Raw genomic sequence first — 22,305 nt, 5'->3', positions numbered from 1 at the left:
ATAAAAGGACCTAAATTGATACAACTTGCCGGATTAACAAGATGGCATGTTTATGTATGAATTTACTTTTGAAACCACCTTCAGAAGTGAGCAAGGTAACCTGAGATGAAACCCTGAGGCACACACACGCACGCACACACACACACACACTCTGTAGAAGTGTTGGACCTCAGCATTGAACAGGTTATTTGAATAAGTCGTGTGAAATGGTCTTGGCTTCTTCAAACCGACTGGTTTATCTCACACTAACTCGGCACACACTCGCATGAGAGCGGAGGTAATGGGATGACGTGTTTGTTACCATGGTATTTGGTCATTTTGTTGGCTGGTTTTCATTTACACAGAACACACACAAGGCTCAGGTCTGTCTCTTTTCCCAGCTTTTCTCTCCGGGGTGGTTCCTCTTATCTAAAGGTGGCGTAACCGCTCTCCTGGAGTTGTGCATGTTCATCATCAGGTGCTACTTTCTTTCTTTTGCCCTCCTGTGTGGCACGCTGCAGGCTGGGATTGGTTCAGCAATACTGCCGGTATACTTATGTATGGGTTTAGTTGTTGCATTTTGTTGAACAAAAAGAATAGCAAAGCAATGTTTAGCCTGGCGGTGCCTTACACAGGTCTATGCGGTATGGAGAAATTAATATGTGTTTTTACCAAATACCTGGCTAGTGCGATGAAAGTCTAGGGTTGACTATTGGTAATATTTGCACAATAAGTTTTTTGATAAATAATCATCTATGGCTGTTTGCAGGAGTGTGCGACGGAGTTTCATGATAAGTGGGCGAGCTGTACCCAGCATGCAGTTCGGCGGTGCAATTTTATAAATGTACCATGACTAAAGTTCTAACCCTGACGTAGATCAGACCGCTGCGCCCTCAGGTGAGCTGTGAACATTACATTTTGCTGCCTGCCGAAGAGCAACGACAGTTGTTAGGGCTATGCACCACCAGTATGACGTATATGAAAAATGCATACCTACATTCCCCTGGGTCCTAAGTCCCTCCATTTTTAGCTTCCTAACACCCACTATGTACCAACGTACAAACAGCTGCTGGCCAGTTGCGAGCGAGTTGGCCAGTGAGTGGTGAACAACTACGGCGGCGGTCCTTTCCGGGGTCAATAAATTAATGTGTTTACTCAGAAAAAAAATACTGTGATGTACCGTGAAACCACCAGAATCTTACAAAATAGCGTGATATGAATTTTTGGCCATACCGCCCAGCCCTATAATCATCAGTAATGTAGATAAAATGACAACGTGGGCAAAGGCAAAATAATAGAACAACTAAAACAGTCTGGTAAGTTCAGAAACCTCCATCACTTTACTGTGGTGCCGCCTTTAAACCCTTTAAGCTCCTGAAATACTCATTAAACAAGTAGAACTCTGCACATAGCTCATCCCTGCCACTCGAGCACTGTGTGTTTGTGCGCTTGCAGTATGTGTCTCAGCAGTTGCAGCTGGACGTAGAGTGGCTGCAACTTGCATGAACAGCACTAAGTGTGTGTCTGTTCTACACATATGGAGGCAGAAGTGAGTGTAAACGCGAGTTTCTGTGTGGAACAAATGGTAAGCCGGTGTGCTTTGGGTTTTAAATACAAGTCTGAATTGATTTAAGATGGTTGTATCATGGAGAACGGTGACTTGACGGCCTCCTCCTTCTGCTGTTGAGCCCACGGAGACGCTTATACTTGTATTTGATGCGTCGCTGCCCACATCCGTGGAAAAAAGGAACCTGGAGAAAACAGTTTAATTCTGCTCCACACAAGCTCAGCTGAACCGTATGAACCACGCAGGGTTCTATAACATCCTGTTTTGTACTTAGGGGAGTCTCATGTAACACTGGTGGAAACCAACTGGAAGGCAGTTTATTTAACTGTTGATTTACGACCAGAGACGGAGACGGAGACAGAAACACAGAGAAATGGAAAGTTTGAAGTGAGAAAGATGTCCGGAGATACGAGAAGAGACAGACACTCGGGGAGGCTGTTGGTTGTTTTTCCAGCCATGGATTCCTCTCAGTCTTTTATCAGCTCTTTAATAATATGACGGTATAAAGGAGCGTACGGCTGTCTTTGATGTATTTAACTCTTATTCAAGGAAAGAGATGGTTTCTGATTGTTTCCTCTGGTCATTCGTACTTCACTTTACTAGTTTGTTTAATGAAGAGAAAATAAAGTTTAATGGTGTAATTTACAGGTTTGTGTAGCATATGGATTTAACTTGAAGTGGAAGTTTTTTAATGTGTGCGCTCCCTCTCTCACATAAACACCGACCACTCCAAGAGAGCGGCGTTCAAGTTTGAGCTCCTGTGCGGTTGTGCATTCATATATACAGCGTCACGCTTCAATGGCCCTCTGCTAGATTAGTGTGTCAAAGAGTATGTTCCAGTCAGATCATTCTCAGCTTCGCCTGAGGAACACGTGTCAAAACACTCATTTGACTGAAGTGCGGAAGTGTCGGTCTGTGGGTGCCGCGCTCAGAGGCTGCGACATCGCTCACTACTTTATCTGCTCTCGCCGTAAAGGTCAGAACAGAAAGGAAGAGGCAACCGACACTTGGAGCACAATTCGGCCTCTCTGCCGAGGTGTGGTGCTGGGTGGGGTTCAGCTCCTCGCTGGCGGTCATAGCACAACACACGAGATGGATGAGTCATGCCATGTTGTCTTCCATCAAGTCAAGGAAAGCATGACTTTGTTTGCCTCCAACCTGCACCATGTGATCAATGCAACAAACAACAGCAATGGAGACATGGGATAAAACACAAAGCAGCAGCTCAAGCTGAACAATCATTGATCTTGCAAGCATCAGTGAGTTGCTGTGGCCTCATCAGTGATTGTTGGAAGAGGAAAGTACACAGAAATGTGACATCAGGCATACTTATGGAAACATGAATCAATTCGCTGGATGCGCAGTGCTCCCTAGTGTCATCTTCAGCCTGGAGAGGTTTTTTACGGTTGGGTGCGCTTACAGAAAAGCAAGAGGAATTTGGAAATGGTGTTTTGACAATTTTTTGGGGCCGCGTTTGACAGAGAGATGAAACTGGACATGATAGAGTTTAGGAATATCAATACATTTAAGCAAGTGTTTCCCATAGAAGCGCCACATCAAGTATTTCACTCTCCATCCCCAGTGAAAGCCTTCATCTCCGTGACGCACCAAGTCGGGTGAGAGCTTGCAGACAGATGCATGTTGGTGGTGGTTTTGGAGGGACAGCTGGTCAGCCGGGCCCTGGTCACTCTCCAATAGGGCTCTTTCATGAAAGGGGTCACAGGTCATGCAGCCCCAATGAGGTGCAGAGTGGTCGTGAGAGATGGCCCCCAGCTAAAGGCTAATCTTGGCCCATAAACTCCCATGCATTGGTTGAAGGGAACTATGGGAAACAGATGTTCTATTTATAGCCACGGAGAGGAATTCACACACATTGTTGTGTCGCATTGGACACAAGACACAAAAGAGTGAGCTGTCACTTTCTAGATTTGACTTGTTGATGGGACACAACTCCCCTGCTGCCGTTAGGATTTGAGTCACTAAACCACGTGTCACTATCAGTCAGTGACTCAAAAGATGAACATATCTAGTATGCGTTTAGAAACGTTATAGTTGCGGTTAATGCTTTTTACATCGATTTGTCAAAAACATAATTAAGCTTTGTGCAGTGTTCATTTGGTGAATAGAAACTATGAGTGAATATGTTCCAGACCAGAAGCCACGAACGTCATTAAACACCAACTGTCGGCATGCGATCATGTTGACCAAAGAGTAATGCATTTATATATATGTTTTCAATGCATATCTGCTTCTTGTGTGGACTACACCAGCAATATGGCATGGATGAAGATATTCTGGTTGAACTTTAGTATGTGTACTCCTTCAGACCCAGTCCATGATCCCTGTCCACATGGAGGCCATCAAGACTTCATGAAGGAAGTGGAACACACTGGCTCACATCATAGATCAGGCTTTCTATATTACACCCCTCTTAACTTAATTAAATATCAAATAGGATATTTTGGGGGGAATTACTATTGGAACATATCTGAGAAAAAATAACATGCATTGGGGGGTCAGCAAAGGAATGATGAAATGTGTTTCATAAGAATTTAGATTAGCAAAAAAAAAAAAAAATCCAATATAATATCCAATCCAGTTGACATTATTTTACGTATCTGTTTTTCTAACGGAGCCCAGAAGCAACTCTCAGCCAATATGGAAGATATTGAATTATGCACGATTTATAGCGTGTGAATTATTTCCCAAAGGGATCGTCTCAAACGACGCCGTGGCCGCTGGGCGGTGATGGATCTGGAGACGCACGACAACTGAGAGTCGCTCGGTGCCGGCAGAGATCTCACCTGTGAGGGCCAAAGGGCTCTGAGTTGCCACTTCACAGATCACTCGAAGGCAATTTCTGCTTGGAGATTGCTTTCTGAAGCTGCACATCTTTTGCGAGCTGTCGGAGACGAAGATGATGCCGCTGACACAGGATGTTGTGTTGTGTGCTCGTGTTGTCGCGGCAGCAGCTCTCAGCCACACAACTTAGGCCTCACTGGTTCTTGAATATCTTTGGCACACACGTGACAAATGATGTTAGGACTTTCCTTCAGTGTTTATGAAACACTTTCCTCCTCTGTGATTAGTTATACACACAGTTGCTGAGACTTCCTCTTTAGTCATTCCACAATGTGTGTTAACTCTGACTTTGTAAAGAAAGAGCGTTTGAGGGGTCCTGTGCTGTCCTTGAAACTCTTTATGTAGTATATAATATAGTGAAATGTAAATATTATTCAGAAACTATTTATGACTGGAATAACCCAATGGAGTTTTTTTTTGTGGTTAATCCAGCCTAAATACCATAAATCGAATATTTCTCTAAAGTGTCATGATCATTGATTTGCACAATTGTGACATTAAAGGGGATGATGCTACATTGGTGGAAATGGTAGAGCAAAGATGATGTACATCATTCCATTCATTTGATACAAAACATCTTTTTAGCACCTTTTGTTTTCAATTTCACACAAATGCCTGATGGGATAAAATTAAGAAGTGATGACATTTTGGACAGACATGGTTGTAAACTGGACAAGAGGCGCTAATTGCTAATGCTACTTATGAGCCGAATCTAAATGCATTTTGGCTGACTATCCTTTGTGTATACAACCACTTTCATATTGCCAGAAACATGCTGCATGTGCACTGCACACTAAACATGCCTCTCCATCCACACACTGCAAGCTGCTGGTTTCCATCCAGCTTTATCTTTCTCACAGGATATGTGGGGTCGTCTACCTGCAGAGGTTCAGTCATTCCATGTGTTGTCCAGAGTCTTTTCATCTCAATCTTAAGGGTCCTTAATCTTGTGCTCCTTCCTGTCAAAGACTCAAAGATCGGTGCTCGACTCGTCACAAAATCAGATTTTCACTGCATGATTATTGTCCGTTTTTCTCTTCCTGGCAAATTAATTAGGAACAAGGGTAGAGAGAGAGTCTAATCATTACTGTGTATGAAAGGATTTAAGTAGGATTGTTTAAATGATCATTTCTTGTGTGCATTATTAACAGGTTATCAACATTACATTTTTTTAGAGAACACAGTTCTCGTCAATACCGGTTCATTGCGATGCCCCTACAAGTCGCTGGTGTTGAGGCTGTGAAACATCACTGTGCTGATGATTTTCACAATAAAAGTAATACACACTTCAAGCTGTACACAAGACCAATCTTGGCTCTAGATCAAATTACAGTCGTATGGAATTAAGCTCTGATGAGAGCAGCACAACTAATCACATTCTCCCATCAGATGCAGATTCTTACTCTCCTTTGACTCAAAGACACAACTGCCTACCAACCTATATATTCAGTCCCCTTAAAGATCCCCTCCACTCATGAATGTGTTTCTCTTACCCAAATATCTGGCCAAATATGATCTATTGTAATGAAGGAATGAAAGAGGAATATTAGTGGAATATTAATTTGTATTCTTTAGCCATGTTCACAGTTTAGGAGGATTATTGTCTTTTTCGGAATAAACATCAGAACATGTTCTCACCTGATCACATCAACGGTCCCTGGGTTCATCCTGACCCTTGACCTCTGCTGTGACGTAACTTCCACTCTGTTTGTTATTTTGCGTGATGTTATATCCTGTTTCTCTATTTTTCCTAGACCACAGGAAGCAGAGCGAGCTTTGTTGTATCCCCAGGGGCATTCTTCAATCAGAACCATCTCCAGGCCCGATTAAAAATGTTCCCTTTCTCTTGTTTTCACTCTCACCGCCGAGTCTCTCATAATGCGACCAGGGTTAAGAGTCTGTAGCAACCATACTATACATTCTCCAGCTGCTCTTATAGTGTTCTGCAAACATCTTTTATCAGTTACAGTTCAGCAGTGGCCCATTTTTACAGCCATCCCCCCCGCTTTCACAAAGCTAATGGCAATTTGTGTCCGGCGGGTGTGATTGAGTGGGAGGCAGTTCTTTTTTTAGACAGGCACCAGTAGGTGTACTTAACATTTAACGTTTTTAGTTGCTAATTCAGTTTTCTTCATTCTGCCTGGAGATTGATATTTACCTCAGATTTGTTCCATACCCAGATGGTGGTCGATCAATCAATTGCCTGTCCGTTAAACCCCTCCCCCTCATAAACATTCCAGCCATAGCGTAGCAACTGTAACGGGACATGGCAGGTCTGGCGAACTTGAGATTCCTCCAGATGTTGAAGGGATGTGCGTTGGGCCGTAGTAAGACTGGAACACATACAGCGGCTGGATTGTAGTTTCTCTTGAAAACTCCTTAACCTAACAAAAAGTAAGCAATAAATTAAACAATGTGTTCGTCTGCTCAAAAGTAAGGTGCAAATATTAGCATGCAACATCATCATGTGTGTGTTACTCTCTAAACATATATATATATATATATATATATATATATATATATATATATATATATATATATATATATACACATATATATATATATATCTACATACATACATACATACATACATACATAGGAAAATACAACAATAAAGTATAGATCTAACCTCTTTCAAGCTTGTACAAATATAGGCATTCAAACAAGTTTATTTCTATCTTTTTCCTATTTTGAGGATGCAGTACATAGCCATGCTGTTCCTTCATTTCTATGCCTCCTACACAAATTAATCAACTGGTGAGGATGTTGACTTTTTGCATGTGACAAGCAACTTAAGCCTCAGACCTTTTATTGGGTTCTTGTTTTAAAACAAGAAACATTAAAGAGTCACCCAGAGATATGGTTTTAACCAACCTACAACCTACTGTAGTAATAAACTACAACCAATTATAGCCTGTAGCTGACAATACACAACAGTTTGATAATAAAAAGTTAACAATGCATAAAAAGGAATCGCATATATATATAAAAAAGATACAAGAGAAAATATTACAGTGTAAGGAAAACATTTCACATTCATCATATTGCACACAGGCATGAAGTATATGCTTCATGTGTTAAAGCTGCATTCTCTCTCCTGACCACCAGGGGGCGACTCCTCTGGTTGTATAGAAGTCTATGCTTCATGTGTTTAAGCTGCATTCTCTCTCCTGACCACCAGGGGGCAACTCCTCTGGTTGTATAGAAGTCTATGCTTCATGTGTTAAAGCTGCATTCTCTCTCCTGACCACCAGGGGGCAACTCCTCTGGTTGTATAGAAGTCTATGCTTCATGTGTTAAAGCCGCATCCTCTCTCCTGACGCCATGATCATCCAACCAATGCCAGGCAGACAGAGATCAGACAGGGAGCATCCGACTACCAGGCAGGGGTCCTTTTCCTGGGACAAAGAGGAAGTGAAGAGGAAGAGTCCTTGCAGGCATCCAACCCAAACTGATTCTCACAACAATCAAATCTGACTGAGCTGAGAATGTTGATCCATGGTTGTCCTGGATATCAAATGCTTGCACGCGAGCCAGAATAAACAGAGAAGATGTTATATAATCGTTATTTAATAACCCGCAGTTGTACAGGCACAGTGACAACAGTGACTGTGGCCACACAGATGAAATGACATAACCCCTTAAGTTGATTATGAAAGTGACTTGAGTAAGTGTGTCAATGCCCACAGTGTGTGGTTGGTGTTGATGGGCTTGCTAACTTCTCATATAGTCTACGTGTTGTCAGCTTTGCAGCAAGAGAAAAGGGAAGAATCAAGGACTCAGAGCCTGGAAAAGTTGGCTTCAGTCCAAGTAGCACAAACTCCTCTGCCCCCCTCTGGGGTCGCCCTGCATCCAGCTACTGCCTGGCTGTCTGCCAGTGCCTCTCTGTGTTGTCCCACCTCGCCACAGCATTCTCAGGAAGTTTGAGGGGAGAGAGGTTTTCTCCTTTTGGACGCCTCTTTGGAACCAATACACCGCAACATTTTGATAAAGAAAAGCTCTTATTGTGGGTCAGTCAGACTGCACTCTAAACAGAAAACAAGTATATCATTTAGACAAAGAGGCTTGAGTGATTAATTGTTGTTAGATTGCTTGAATTGTCTTTGGGTTTTCCTGCTGGGTCAGGATGTGGGCAGATATAGGCTTTTTATTTTGGTATTTTAATTTATATTTTTGCATGTGAGAGTCTTTCTCTGCCTCAACTCCCATCTCTGCTGTCCATTGTGTTGGAGACTGAAGTTGCTCTCGCGCACTCAGGAAAAACAAATGTACAGATGTTTCTTGCCCCCAAAAAATTAGACACTCCCCTTTCCCATTGTTTTGTGGTTTCACATCAGTCCCTTTGTGTGGTTAGCACTCATTTTATTCTGTGGCCACATCCCAAATCGCTTTGGTTTTTCCATTGCATATTTACCATCACCATTTGGGATTCCTATAGAACTATTTGCAATGAGTAGAGAGATGAACCAAATCAACTGAAGTTGAATTACTGTTGTGTTTATGCATATATTGGCTCTCATAACTTGGATGCTTTGGCTGGACTAGACAAAACAGAGACGCACCCAATTTTATATGAACAACCTGTTAGCAAAGTACTCCTGAAGTGAAAGGGAGCTTGCTATAGTGAAGAGCTCTACTTATATCCCTTCTACATCGGAAATGAACGACTGGCTATTTGAATAATATGGATGTGTGGCAAGACTCGTGAGGAAGAACAGAAGTGGCAGATGTCCGGGACGGTGAGGGACTATTTAGTGTTTGAGAACATTACAAGGCTGAATGAGAGAGGCATCCTCCAAACACAAACACACAATTCACAAGCAACTTTAAGGCACTGAAAAGGCGATACCCCAAAGTTCATGACCTTAACAAAAGCCGGGATGGGGTTGGGCGAGTGGACTGGCAGAACGATGATCTGTGCAGAAGAAGTTTGGACACACCTCTCTCGCTAATCCGGTCGCGCTCTCCTCCACCGCCGGACCAGGCCAGCTAGGAAACACCATGACCCGCAACCTCCCTGTGGAAGGAGATCTTCCAAAAGGTGGATCCTTCAGAGGAGCTTTGGACAACTCACAAAGTCTACATTTAGAAAGGAAGCTGCTAGTTTCACCTAACCAGAGTTTACAGTTGGTTATATTACGCTAATTGTAAATATACCCAGATATTCCAGAGCTCAACGGACTCGGCCCATGAATTGGGAGACCGTTATTGTTTGTTCTAAAGTTTTCAGTGTTATAAATGGTGGTCTCTTCCTTTTCTTATTGTAATGTTTAGTTAATTGAATTGTTAACACTTCAACCCCAACAACTCGGACATCCACAGTCTTTTTACTGATCTTCTCCATCTGAGATTCTGCAGGAATTGAACAGCTGGTGTTGTAGGTTTGGGAAAGTGGGACAGCCGGGGCTAAAAGGGGCATTATCGGAGAAGTTTGGCTCATTTGTTTAGTTCTTGTGGAGTTTTTCTCTTTTTTTTAGAAACCTGTAATCTTGTGTGCAGTTTATTTTAGGACGGCTGGTCATCTAGTCCATCTTCCTTGTGAAAGAGAGCAGAGTGGTCATTTTAGTTGATCAAATGTAAAAAAAGATATTTCCTTTGTGGTTCCCTAGTGACCTGGGATTAATGTTTGCATGTTGTACTCGGGCGGGGTGATATGGCTGAAGAGCAAATCAAAGAATCATTAACTTTCATCCCACTTCTCTTATTAAAAAATAAATAAAAGTTCCCGAAAGGAAGAAAAAAAACGTCTGTGGTTTAAAGCAGTTTTATTTTTCAACTGAATCAGGAGGCACACAATGGGAAAGCTGCTAAAGTCTGCCAACCTGTTGCCAGTGGTCTGGTTCAGTTGCAGTTCATGTACAATTTATTTATTGATGTAAATAACGAGTAGCTGCTTCAAATAAAGGATTTTTGCTGTAGCATTGGACCATTATATAACTGAATTATTGTTATTAGTTGACGCACTGCCTCATAGAAAGGATTTTTAATGACTTTGAAATGATACTTTTTATAATAATTATATAGCTGGCTACTTGTTGCTACATACAGTCTACGGTTGCTGCTCAACTCACATACATGCACACACACACACACACACACACACACACACACACACACACACACACACACATCTCCCAGGCGTCCATTCTGTGGATTAAAGTGGTCTGTGTCCCTGTGTGTGTGTGTGTGTGTGTGTGTGTGTGTGTGTGTGTGTGTGTGTGTGTGTGTGTGAGCAGCACACGCAGCCAGGAAGCTCATCAATAGCTGTGAGATTTTGCCGAAATGTTACTATGGTAACTGCAGTGAAGTTGCTTCATGAGAGAGGGAATTGTCCGTGTAGGATGAAATAGGGATGAAGAGTATGGAGATGAGGGCGAAGCTCGTGGAAGACTTAATGAATGGGATGAAACGGAGTGAGAGGGATGGATGAAGGACAGCTGAAGACGGGAAGAAATGTATTATTTTTCTGTCCTGCTCCACGTCTCCGTCACGGCTTCAGCCTCCTCACCTCTCTGCTGTCAGCCATGAGAGCCGCCGCATCAAGTCATCCATTGAAATGTTGCTTCAAGAGAGGACGTATGAGTGGATGAGAGACGCAGCAGTGGACGCTTCCGCCCGCTTCGATTAAAACCACTATCTTGCACGAAATGTCGGCCCGATCGCGATGCACAGCCAAGTTGGTCCGGCCAATTACAGTTGGTTCTTTATGTATGTTGTTTGTTACTGTAACCTTTAATAATAGAACACTATTATTTACCCAATTTGTACTGCAAATGTCCAGAATCAATTCCCCTTGAGGTGTTTTCTTGAAAGCAGCTGCAGAAGGTGAAAGGGAAGACATAATACAATAACCATTGACATTCCGATTATCCCATCTGAAAATGTTATGTCCGCCACGCCTCGCCCAGCAGTGACGAAGCAGCCCGCCAACACGACCTGGCTTCTGAGCGGCATGAAGCGAGCAGCAGCCCTGAGAGGTCCACACGCTTTCTGTCATCACCAGTGCCGACTCCTTTTAATGTCAGCTGTCAAACATATAGTATGCACGCTCCTGTATTTTATTTTTAGCTAATACTACACACATCTCAATATTTCTGTCTGTGTTTCATGCCTTCCTTTGACTACATTTATCCCCAAACCGTCTAAGAAAAATCCATGTCATCACACAAGTGTGTTGGCAGTTGGCTGAGCATGTCATCAGGAGTGTGTGTGTGTGTGTGTGTGTGTGTGTGTGTGTGTGTGTGTGTGTGTGTGTGTGTGTGGGGACCGAAACTGGAGTGTAGCATACCAGGGTCAGGAGTCTGTTAAATGTTTTTTTTTACCAATCTGTTGCTGCATTCAAAATGTTAACAGCGGAATTCCTGTCAATTTTAAAGGTGTTTGTGTTATTTATTTTAATAATAATAATAATATAATGTATGTATTTGTTATATTTAGTTTTACAAAGTAAAAAAAGGAATACCGTTTATTCATTAAACACTGGTATCGGATTGATGGTCGCCTCGGCCCAAAGCTCAGGTGGTCCATTTAGCGTCATCAGAGGATGCTTTAGGGCGGGGCTACCAGGTGATTGACAGGTCGCTGCCAAAGTGACTACATACAATTCTTATTTACAGTCCGTTGATTTCTTTAGGAGTACAGTAAACATCTTCCCATGTGTAGTATCTTTATCTGGGTTAACCTCCACACGGCCTTGAGAGAGCGTTGTCCCTCCTGTTGCTCTGGAGTCCAGTCTCCGGGTTATCGTTTTTATTGATATACGTGCAGCTTGTTAAATTCTGCCACCTACTCCCGCCTTTATCTCCTCTTGCCCACATTTCTCAATAAGCTGCTGTTTAAATGCTAAACTCAGGGTGGGCAAACAAAATGGGATGGAGGTAAAAAAAAAAAAAAACAACAGGAGAGTGTCTGTTAAAATTCCAGACAAAAATCATTCTTCCATTTAGACACCAGAGCCGTCTGCATCTCCATGTTTGCCAAAGAGCTGTAACCGCCCGGCTGGTTATTTTACAGTCTTTTAGGGGACTCAAGTGTTTCCATCTGACTCTGAGAGTGGATAATTCAACTCTCTGATAAGTTATCACTTCTCAAATATCACTGCGTACATTGTGGAACGTCTACACAGGCGTGTGGAAGGGCAGGACTCCTTGACGTTGGTAAATTGAAAGTCTGTGTCGTCACTAGTTTTCTCATTTCTCACCATGAGATTGTCGTCGTCAACTAGACACCGTGGATGACCTGCTCCCAAGGATGTGAGAAAGAAACCTTCTGCAGTTGTGGTCATTTCCTACAGCGCCGTTGTATTCAAGGACCCTTGTGAGGTGGTTTTCAGTACACAAGTGACTCATTTCCACAAAGTCTTTTCAGAGTGAAGGCCGTATCAAAGCTAAGATACTGGAGTCATACAACATACATGTGAGGGAAAGTCCTGCATGTGCTGGAGTCATTTTAAACCATTTTGATTACATAAAGGCTTATGACAACACGTGCTAAAATATGAGCATGCACATGCTGACATGCATAGAAAGAGCATGCTCACTGTATCGAGGGCACAATCTCACTGAGACCAGGAGCAGGCGCTTCCTGTTTGTGTCACCCAAAGGGCAGATGTAAAGCAGACACTCTGTGGCTCCCGTCACTTGTCTGTCTGCCGCTATTTCCCATTATAACTCTGACGCTCCATATCATTTCATTATGAAATATTATTTCATCCCATTTTATTTACCATAAACACACTTTTTTTTTCATTGAGCAGCTTAATTTCAAAACGTGTTATTTCATTTTGTATTTCACGTATTTCACCATTTCCCTCAGTGGCCAGCTGTCACATGACCGGCTCTGCCCTGTTTCTGTTGGGCTTTATGAAAGGGGGGTGAGCTTTGGGTTTACATTAATATCAGGCTTTACTTGTTACTTCTGGAAACATAGATGTGAAAGAAGATATGATCAGCGTGAATAAAGCATCAACACTGCGTCATTAACAAACTACAACTATGGATCTATGGAACATTTAATAGTTTGTGGTCAAACAGGTGAATGTATTAGGAACATGTGAATGCAGTAAACTTGGTGTTGTATTACATGAACATTTAAATCGACTGCAAACATGGATTATAAAGCTTTATCCTGTTCATAAAGATCTACACGACAAGCACTGATACGATAGTTCCAGGAAGAGAAATTGTGTGTGTGTGTGTGTGTGTGTGTGTGTGTGTGTGTGTGTGTGTGTGTATTTTATAGACCAATTAAACCCATGCTGGGCATATGCCGTTGTATGTACTCGGAGTACACACTGCTGTTTTCCATGGAAAGTTCCAATAGTTAGTCAAAAGGGAGGGATTTTAGTCCTGATAAGCATAACGTCTGGAAAAGAAATGTGTAAAGCCACTTGAGGACACAGCAGCAGTGCTTATTCAACATGCATCGGATTCCAGCACCCCATAGTGGAACCAATTATTGAACCTTCAAAGTAAAGTAGAATTTTATAGACATATGATAATGCAAAACATGCTTTTTTTAAGGGCCGCCTGCTAATGAGTTCTAACCGCAGAATGAATGAAATGATATCAGGGCTAACATTCTCTGCTGGGAGAAGAGGCTCAGCACACATGTTTGTGATTACATTGTTTTGTTATATTGTATCATGACGACAACAGAAAAGCACTTTCCATCCGTGAGTTTCTATCAGCTGTCACATTTAAATGTCTTCCATTAAAAAGGGCAAAACTATTCAAAAACCTTACTCAAATCCAGGGTTCTCACCGGATACATGCCCATTCAGCTGGTAATGATCGTATCGAAGGTCTATATATGTCAGCTGTGACCCAAGAAATCGATTGAGCACTATGTTAATAACCCTTTATATTGCACTGTAAATTGTGTTTTCTCCATCCTGAAAAAAACCCAACCTCTCCCTCCCTCTGTCTCCCAGCTGTGAGCCGAGTGACCGACCGGACCGACCGACATGGGGAAGCAGAACAGCAAGCTCCGCCCTGAGGTGATGCAGGACCTCCTGGAGAGCACCGACTTCACCGAGCACGAGATCCAGGAGTGGTACAAGGGCTTCCTGAGGGACTGCCCCAGCGGGAACCTCTCCATGGAGGAGTTCAAGAAGATCTACGGTAACTTCTTCCCCTACGGAGACGCCTCCAAGTTCGCCGAGCACGTCTTCCGCACGTTCGACGCCAACGGCGACGGGACAATAGACTTTCGGGAGTTCATCATTGCGCTGAGCGTGACGTCGCGTGGCAAGCTGGAGCAGAAGTTGAAATGGGCTTTCAGCATGTACGACCTGGACGGAAACGGGTACATCAGCAAAGCTGAGATGCTGGAGATCGTGCAGGTGAGTGTACACGGAGGCACAAATACTGCATATGCAATCACACACACTCACACACAGACACGCGCGCAGTGGCTGTGAAACATTGTATTAGCCGTGCTGCTGCCACTATATCCATAATACACTCGATATGAGTAGAAAAGCAGTGCTGGCACTTTAAGAGCAGGAGGACTCTATTCCAGATACAGCTGCATGTGCCTCCGCACACGGTTTCTGAGACCTTCATTTACTGCCAGCATTGAAATGTCAGTGTACTTAAAAGATGCATTTTGATATAAAGATCAATTGAATGAAAGCAGTTTTGGAAACAACTTTGCTCCCTCTTAAATGTGGCCTTTAGCTGGAAAGAAAAATAATGAATTTTCCATCTGATCTTTGTTTTACCTTCACAAATGGAACTAAAGCCGAGCCTAATCCGTGTCCTTTAAAACAGCTACTGTACATGCTCATCAGTTTAGCTTAGTTCTTAGTCTGTTAACCTGTTTTGGAAAGCCTACTTGGTTTCTTTCCTAGTTGCCAAATGAAGCCTGATGCTGTAAATATGAAGAAGGCCGTTTTGTATGAAATCCCTGTCAGAGTTAAAAGCCGCTGCATGCTAACCTCTTGTTCTTCATTAAGGAAGTGAAAGTGAATGTCAACTGAAATGCCCAGCGGCCTCTGAGGGCTTTCAAACATTCTAACCAACATCGAATATCCAGGAGGGGGAAAAAACTATGAAACAAGTTGAGAAAGCCTGCTCCTTCAATGAGTTGTCATTTAATTTCAGATTATTATTTTTTTCTGAGGAATGTATACCAGTAAGACGATATGTATTTAGCCACCAAGCCTAACAGCGTTAGCGGGTGGACCGGATCCACCAACCAGCAGGTGTAACCACATTAGATCAGCTCTGCTCCTCTTCCGTATGTTTGAAATAATTGAGGTATTTCATTCCGGGGGCAGGTTTGCAAACTGGACCGTAGCAGGACTTCGGCCCGTGAGATAAAAACCTTCTGAAGTTTTCTGCTGCATGTTTTGCTCGCTGATGCCTGGTCCAATAGGATGGCTGTGTGTCCCCTTAGCTGTTGCCTAGCAATGCGATTGCATTGACGCGGTCGGTGCAGTTTAGTTTAACAAGCCGACTCCTCTGATGTCTTTTATGGTAGCCACTGCCAATCCCAGCCAATCTGAATCTGCAATGACTCGCATTTGCCCACGTGTGGTAGTACCAAGGTTAAATGAGCCGTGATTCAGACTTCAGCTGTCACAGGAGGACATAAACCCTCGGCCCACTTTGCATTAAAAGGTGCCGCTCCTCCCAAGGACGGACGAATAGAAAAATGCGATGAGTCAAAGGCTCATGTCTGGCTGTGTGCCGGGCTCATCAGTTGAAGTGAAGAAGAAGAGTGTTGAACAGTTGTTATTTTGGCTTAATGAGGGATTGAGTGTTTCTTTGTTCACAATAATTAGCCGCTGTTCGCTAAGGGCTGAGAAATGTCATGAAGGCAGTGTTGTTGATTGGAGATTGATTGTGGCTTTTGAAATGGAGAAGCAGGAGCTCTGCTGTGCTTTTACTCATAAGATTAGACCGTGCCATCCATCATGGCTGGAGTGCAGATTTAGACCGAGCCCAGGGCCGTCTGGCTTTCTCTCCCTGTCTGAGTCTCAGATGCAGCACGTCCTCCCTCTCAACGCCACCCACCTCTGCAGCCTTAAGAGAAAAGTTTTCAGGTAGCGCTGACTTTTGCAAAGTGACTACTGGAGTTTAGATGATGCCTGAGCTCAGAGTCTTTGAGTAAAGTCTCAGTGTGACTACAGTATCTGCTGATGGCAGCTGCATCTTATGAAGCTAAATCCGTCCATTTTCTGGTGCACATCCGAGACCAGAAGCCCAGAGTACAAACCTCCTCAGCCTAAAGCCAACGTACTCTCCACCAGCTTTAGGGTTGTTCGTGATGTTGCGCACGTTCAGTTTGGGTTGAGGGAAGTGAGATCCAGTGGGTGGACTTTCCTGTTCCCCTTTGTTGACCTTAATGCTCACTGTAACCCCGTATGAGCATCAGCCAATGTCTCCATGGCTCAGACTGAAATATCTCTTTTATTTGCCACGAAATTTGTACAGAAATGCATGCTCCCCAGAGGATGAACCCTACGGCCATTTGTGGTTTTGAGTCAAACTCTCGCCGACTCTTGGGTCGATGTTACGATTGCTATGATAAACAAAATTGGTAAATTAATCTCATAATATTCAGGTCAATACTTTGGTGTCTGACAAAACACCTGCAAAACGAAAACGGAGGTGGCCATCTTGTTTTGGAACACATCTGCAGGGGCCGTTCTGCATCCCCATCCTCAGCTGTAATGAAGAATATACAAATCTTTAGAAATGTCATAGAGCTCATTCATGATGTCCCAGCATGTTACCCATGTTATCCCCCCATAACAGTTTTATTGTCCATTGCAGTGGTGTCCATGTTTTCCACTCAGTGACTGAGCGCTGAGGCTCACTCCAGCGAGCTAATGGCCTCTCCTGCAGAGAGTGTGTAAATGCTGGTGATGCTCATAATTAGCCGAGCTGTGGGAGTAATTGATGAGATGGATGGCAGCCAGCCCGGCTCATCTTCCTCAGATAACGACAAAATCTGAACTCCGGGAGAAAGATGGGAGTGTCTCATCCACTCACCAGTAGTGATATCGAACCTCAGCTTTCATCTGAAGCGCGGCGCTATCAGCCGAGCAGCCGGGCACACGGGGAAGTTCATTGTCTCGATTGGCCAAAGGGGAGGAGGGAGCGAGAGCGTTCGTACAGGTCCTTTAGTGAGAGTGAACAGAGCAGCGGGTTCGATGAATAGGTCACTGCTCCAGCGGATAAAGTCGTCATGGGAAACATATTCATCTTTTGTGTTGGGGTGAGGTGACACACTGTGTGCATGTTGGGTCTGGCAGAGCCACTTACACTGTGCTCTGCTGGCTTTCTATACCTCTATATTTTATTTTTTTAACTTTTACAGTTCTTTCTTTTATTTCTATTTGTCTCTCCTTGTTTACACCAAGGCAAATTCCTTGAAACCTGACTGATTGTGACAAGTGGATGACCTCCCTCTCTTTCTGGCCCAATGTGTCGCATTTCAATTAGCAGAATTGGAAAATAATATTAACAACTGTTTTTTTTCTTTGTGTAAAATCCTCTGAGACTAAGATCGTGTTTTGTTAGATTTTTTTTGCGTTTTTCTACGTTACCTAAAGGCCACCGTAGTTCTGCAAAACCGTGGTGCGGCTCGCCTCTGCCTGCAAATTCTTCTCACTTTCCCTTTCATCTCTGCCTTTGTTCCGTCTCTGGCGTCAATGGACGGGGTTAAGGTGATTTATGGGATGATACTTTCCTTCACTCTCATTTGGGAAGTGTCCACGTAATAGTCCTGGCTTAGTCGCTGTGTTCTTTCTCTCTGTCCTCACTTCCCTGTGGCTGGAGACGAGGCTCCCTCCCTCTCAGGAGGGTTTGGAGAAGAAACTGTTCTCCTTTTGACATCCGAGTTCTAGATGAGATTAGACCTCTGAAACTGGTTGAAGTCCATCTAAAACGTAAACAAAGAGAAATGAAGGCTGTGCCGGCAGTCTTCATTGTTAAGTCTGTGGGAGAAGTGGATCCATAGTCGGAGGTAAAGAGGGAAAAATAAAATGTGATGTTATTTTATGAGCAATAAATGCTCTGGAAAGAACGATCCATGACCATGAGATCTACTCATCCAAAAACAATTCACAGTTCAATTCACACTGTGTGTGTGTGTGTGTGTGTGTGTGTGTGTGTGTGTGTGTGTGTGTGTGTGTGTGTGTGTGTGTGTGTGTGTGTGTGTGTGTGTGTGTGTGTGTGTGTGTGTGTTCATTAATGAAACAACCTGCCAGTGCAACAGGGCCTCACTGGCTTTAATGGTTTGAGCTCTGTGGCACAGAGGAATAGTGACGTCTCTCCCTGGTGTCAGCTGTCAGAATATTGAGAGCGCTTTAAGCTCCAGATCGCTTCACTTCTTATTGGTTGCTTGTAATTTGGGGATTTGGAAATTTAATCTCATTCCACTGCATTGCTCTGGATTAGACCGACGGCTAAATCCCCAACATGTAATATTGGCTAAATGTACTCAACACTCCCAGCCGTTTGAGGGATTTTGATTAATAACAGCCCCAGCTGAGAACTGAAATGAAGACGTATATTAACGTGGCTGCTGCCGGTTCTCAGCTCCATGTCGACCCAGGAGCCCAGCAGCTCCTGTGTAATAGGAATATAACCGGCACCTATTTAAAGCTCCTGCTGCACTGTGATCACAATCAGCCCTCCTCTGTTCACATGTCAGATCCCATTCCCCTCAAATCGCCTCCTTATTAGAGACGGAGAGAGTGGGCTGAGATTCACTGTTTACTGCCAAACAGCCTGCGATGCACCAGAGAGCCCGGTGCATCGTGTGTGAGGGCTGCACCAAACCACCAAGATGCCATCACTCAGCAGCTTAGTCTCTGTAGGCCGGACCTATCAGGTACCGGTGCTGATCCAGAAGTATATCATTATCAGTTATCGTGAAGTCACGGTCGGCAGTCGGCTCACTTCTTAGTGCGTGAGTGATCACTGACCTCATAAAACATAGATATATCCAGATGAGACCCACATGTTGTAGTTTTTTTATTCGTGGGAAATTAGAGCTCTGGTTTTAAATTCAAGATGTTTAGTTTCACTCTGGCTATACAAGTACGATCCTGTGAAGTACTTTAACTGGGAGACAAACGGTAAAAAGTCAATGTAAAGAAAAAACAGAAGATATGCTAAGACAGTACTTAGTATCAGTACTCTGCATCGGCAGATATTTGTTACTGGGAGAAGCGGTTGGATCGGTGCATCCTTAGTCTGGACCTGATCCAGCCACGGTCTGCTTACCAGTAATCTCCTGAAGCAGATATATGCATGTGGTACCAGAAGTGTTCTGGTTGCTGCTTGTAGTCCGAGTAGTATTGACCAATCACGTTGGAGCAGGCTTTGGGTGAACGCAGGTAAACAGTCCGCATGGAGGGCCCAAGAAGAGGAGCCCACCGGCTATCGTCTGGTGATGGTTTAGCTTTTTTATCAGCTAAAAAGATAAACGGACTACTTGTGAAACAATCCGGTCATAGACGTCGTCTCTCCAACTCCAGTCTAGCGTCTCAAATTGCTAATTGGACTGGAAACAATGACTGGCACAGGGAAGAGGAAGTCTCGGCCCAGATATCCGTTATCTGGATATCCCCCGGCTGCACCGGAACCCCAGAAATACTGTCCGTTGCCCCTCGAGGCAAAACAGCCGTCAGGTCGATAGCCGATGTGTTCCGAGATTGGCATACTAGCACTTTAATGAGAGCAGCGCCTGTTATCTATTGAGAGTCTAATACTCAATAATTGAGCCAACATGCTTCATAACTAACTGTGTGAGTGTGGTTTGCTGCACGGAAGAAGGTGACGTCACTTGTTTTAACTGAGTCCACTTGAAAAACAGTTCGAAGAGCACAGACAAGATGAAATACTGTGAAATAACCACAGCGGCTGGAGCTGCAAGAGCATCGATTGAAAAGTAGGTTTTCAGGGCCTTTTTAAAAGTGATCCATCGGAAAAAAGGTCTTGATTATCAGCTGTTTACAGATGCAGACAGTCTGGCTTTAAAGATGAAACGGTATATGAGAATCTCCCTCCTGAGACCTCGTGAGGTTAATCCAGTGGATTTACACGAAAGCGATGAGTTCAAAACACAACATTCAAATATACAAGATAATGTCTGTAGTTAGAATCAGTCAGATGAAGGGAATAGTGGTGTTGCACTGCCTTCAGTTTAAAATACAAAGGGTTTGGAGATCACGGATCAATCACTGATGGTACGGCCTCCTTGTGTCCTCCATAGGCGATCTATAAGATGGTGTCCTCCGTGATGAAGATGCCCGAGGACGAGTCGACACCCGAGAAGAGGACGGAGAAGATCTTCAAGCAGATGGACACCAACAGAGACGGTAGGCTTCCTGCTGGCGGGTGTGGGGGATAAAGAGCTCACCCTGTGTGCACCTGCTATCACTCCAAAACATCATGCCTCTGAAAACCCAAAACAGCAGCTATTTGAAGATACTTGGATACGTACGAGGCTTTTTGAATTCCCTTTTGCTGCTTGTACCAAGACACCAATATAATAATAAAGAAAAATTATATAATTGGTATATTGAATGCTTGATTTATCAGTTTTAGTGAAATGGGACACAGCAGGCATATAAATTGCAAATGTGCTGAACAGCTTGTCACTGCCACCTGGTTAGCTGGCAGCTGACAGCTGTCGTCATTGTCACTGGTTCCCATGGCGGAGTCTCTAGTGGAGTCTTTAGTGGAGTCTCTAGTGGAGCCTCTAGTTGAGCCTCTAGTGGAGCCTCTAGTGGAGTCTTTAGTGGAGTCTCTAGTGGAGCCTCTAGTGGAGTCTCTAGTTGAGCCTCTAGTGGAGCCTCTAGTGGAGCCTCTAGTGGAGTCTCTAGTGAAGCCTTGTGTGGAGCCTCTAGTTGAGTCTCTAGTGGAGTCTCTTGTGGAGTCTCTTGTGGAGCCTCCAGTGTAGTCTCTAGTGTAGCCTCTAGTGGAGCCTCTAGTGGAGTCTCTAGTTGAGCCTCTAGTGGAGCCTCTAGTGGAGCCTCTAGTGGAGTCTCTAGTGAAGCCTTGTGTGGAGCCTCTAGTTGAGTCTCTAGTGTAGTCTCTAGTGTAGCCTCTAGTGGAGCCTCTAGTGGAGTCTCTAGTTGAGCCTCTAGTGGAGCCTCTAGTGGAGCCTCTAGTGGAGTCTCTAGTGAAGCCTTGTGTGGAGCCTCTAGTTGAGTCTCTAGTACAGTCTCTAGTGTAGCCTCTAGTTGAGCCTCTAGTGGAGCCTCTAGTGGAGTCTCTTGTGGAGCCTCTAGTGGAACCTCTAGTGAGGCCTCTAGTGGAGCCTCTAGTGGAGCCTCTAGTGGAGCCTCTAGTTGAGTCTCTAGTGGAGCCTCTTGTGTAGCCTCTAGTTGAGCCTCTAGTGGAGCCTCTAGTTGAGCATCTAGTGTAGCCTCTAGTTGAGCCTCTAGTGGAGCCTCTAGTTGAGTCTCTAGTGTAGCCTCTAGTTGAGCCTCTAGTGTAGTCTCTAGTAGAGTCTCAAGTGGAGCCTATTGTGGAGTCTCTAGTGGAGCATCTTGTGTAGTCTCTTGTGGAGCCTCTAGTGTAGCCTCTAGTGGAGTCTCTTGTGGAGCCTCTAGTGGAGTCTCTTGTGGAGCCTCTAGTGGAGTCTCTTGTGGAGCCTCCAGTGGAGTCTCTTGTGGAGCCTCTTGTGGAGTCTCTAGTGGAGTCTCTTGTGGAGCCTCTAGTGGAGCCTCTTGTGGAGTCTCTAGTGGAGTCTCTTGTGGAGCCTCTAGTGGAGTCTCTTGTGGAGTCTCTAGTGGAGCCTCTTGTGGAGCCTCTAGTGGAGACTCTTGTGGAGCCTCTAGTGGAGTCTCTTGTGGAGCCTCTAGTGGAGCCTCTAGTGGAGTCTCTAGTGAAGCCTTGTGTGGAGCCTCTAGTTGAGTCTCTAGTGGAGTC

The 22,305-nt window shown here is 44.1% G+C and overlaps 1 protein-coding gene across 1 annotated transcript in view; it reads left to right on the top strand.

Annotated features, from left to right (window-relative positions):
• Window positions 1-22,305, top strand: part of ncalda (neurocalcin delta a) — a 60,467-nt gene that overhangs the window by 28,667 nt on the left and 9,495 nt on the right. The window contains exons 2-3 of the mRNA XM_079228139.1: window positions 14,340-14,750; window positions 20,642-20,747. Of these exons, the coding sequence (XP_079084265.1) occupies window positions 14,373-14,750; window positions 20,642-20,747 (484 nt within the window). The 5' untranslated portion in view covers window positions 14,340-14,372. The remainder of the gene's footprint in view (window positions 1-14,339; window positions 14,751-20,641; window positions 20,748-22,305) is intronic.

Source organism: Taurulus bubalis, assembly GCF_910589615.1.
Source record: "Taurulus bubalis genome assembly, chromosome: 12".
In the NCBI taxonomy this organism is placed as follows: domain Eukaryota; kingdom Metazoa; phylum Chordata; class Actinopteri; order Perciformes; family Cottidae; genus Taurulus; species Taurulus bubalis.
The sequence above is the reverse complement of the archived record's forward strand: the minus strand, read 5'-3'. Positions and strand labels throughout refer to the sequence as shown.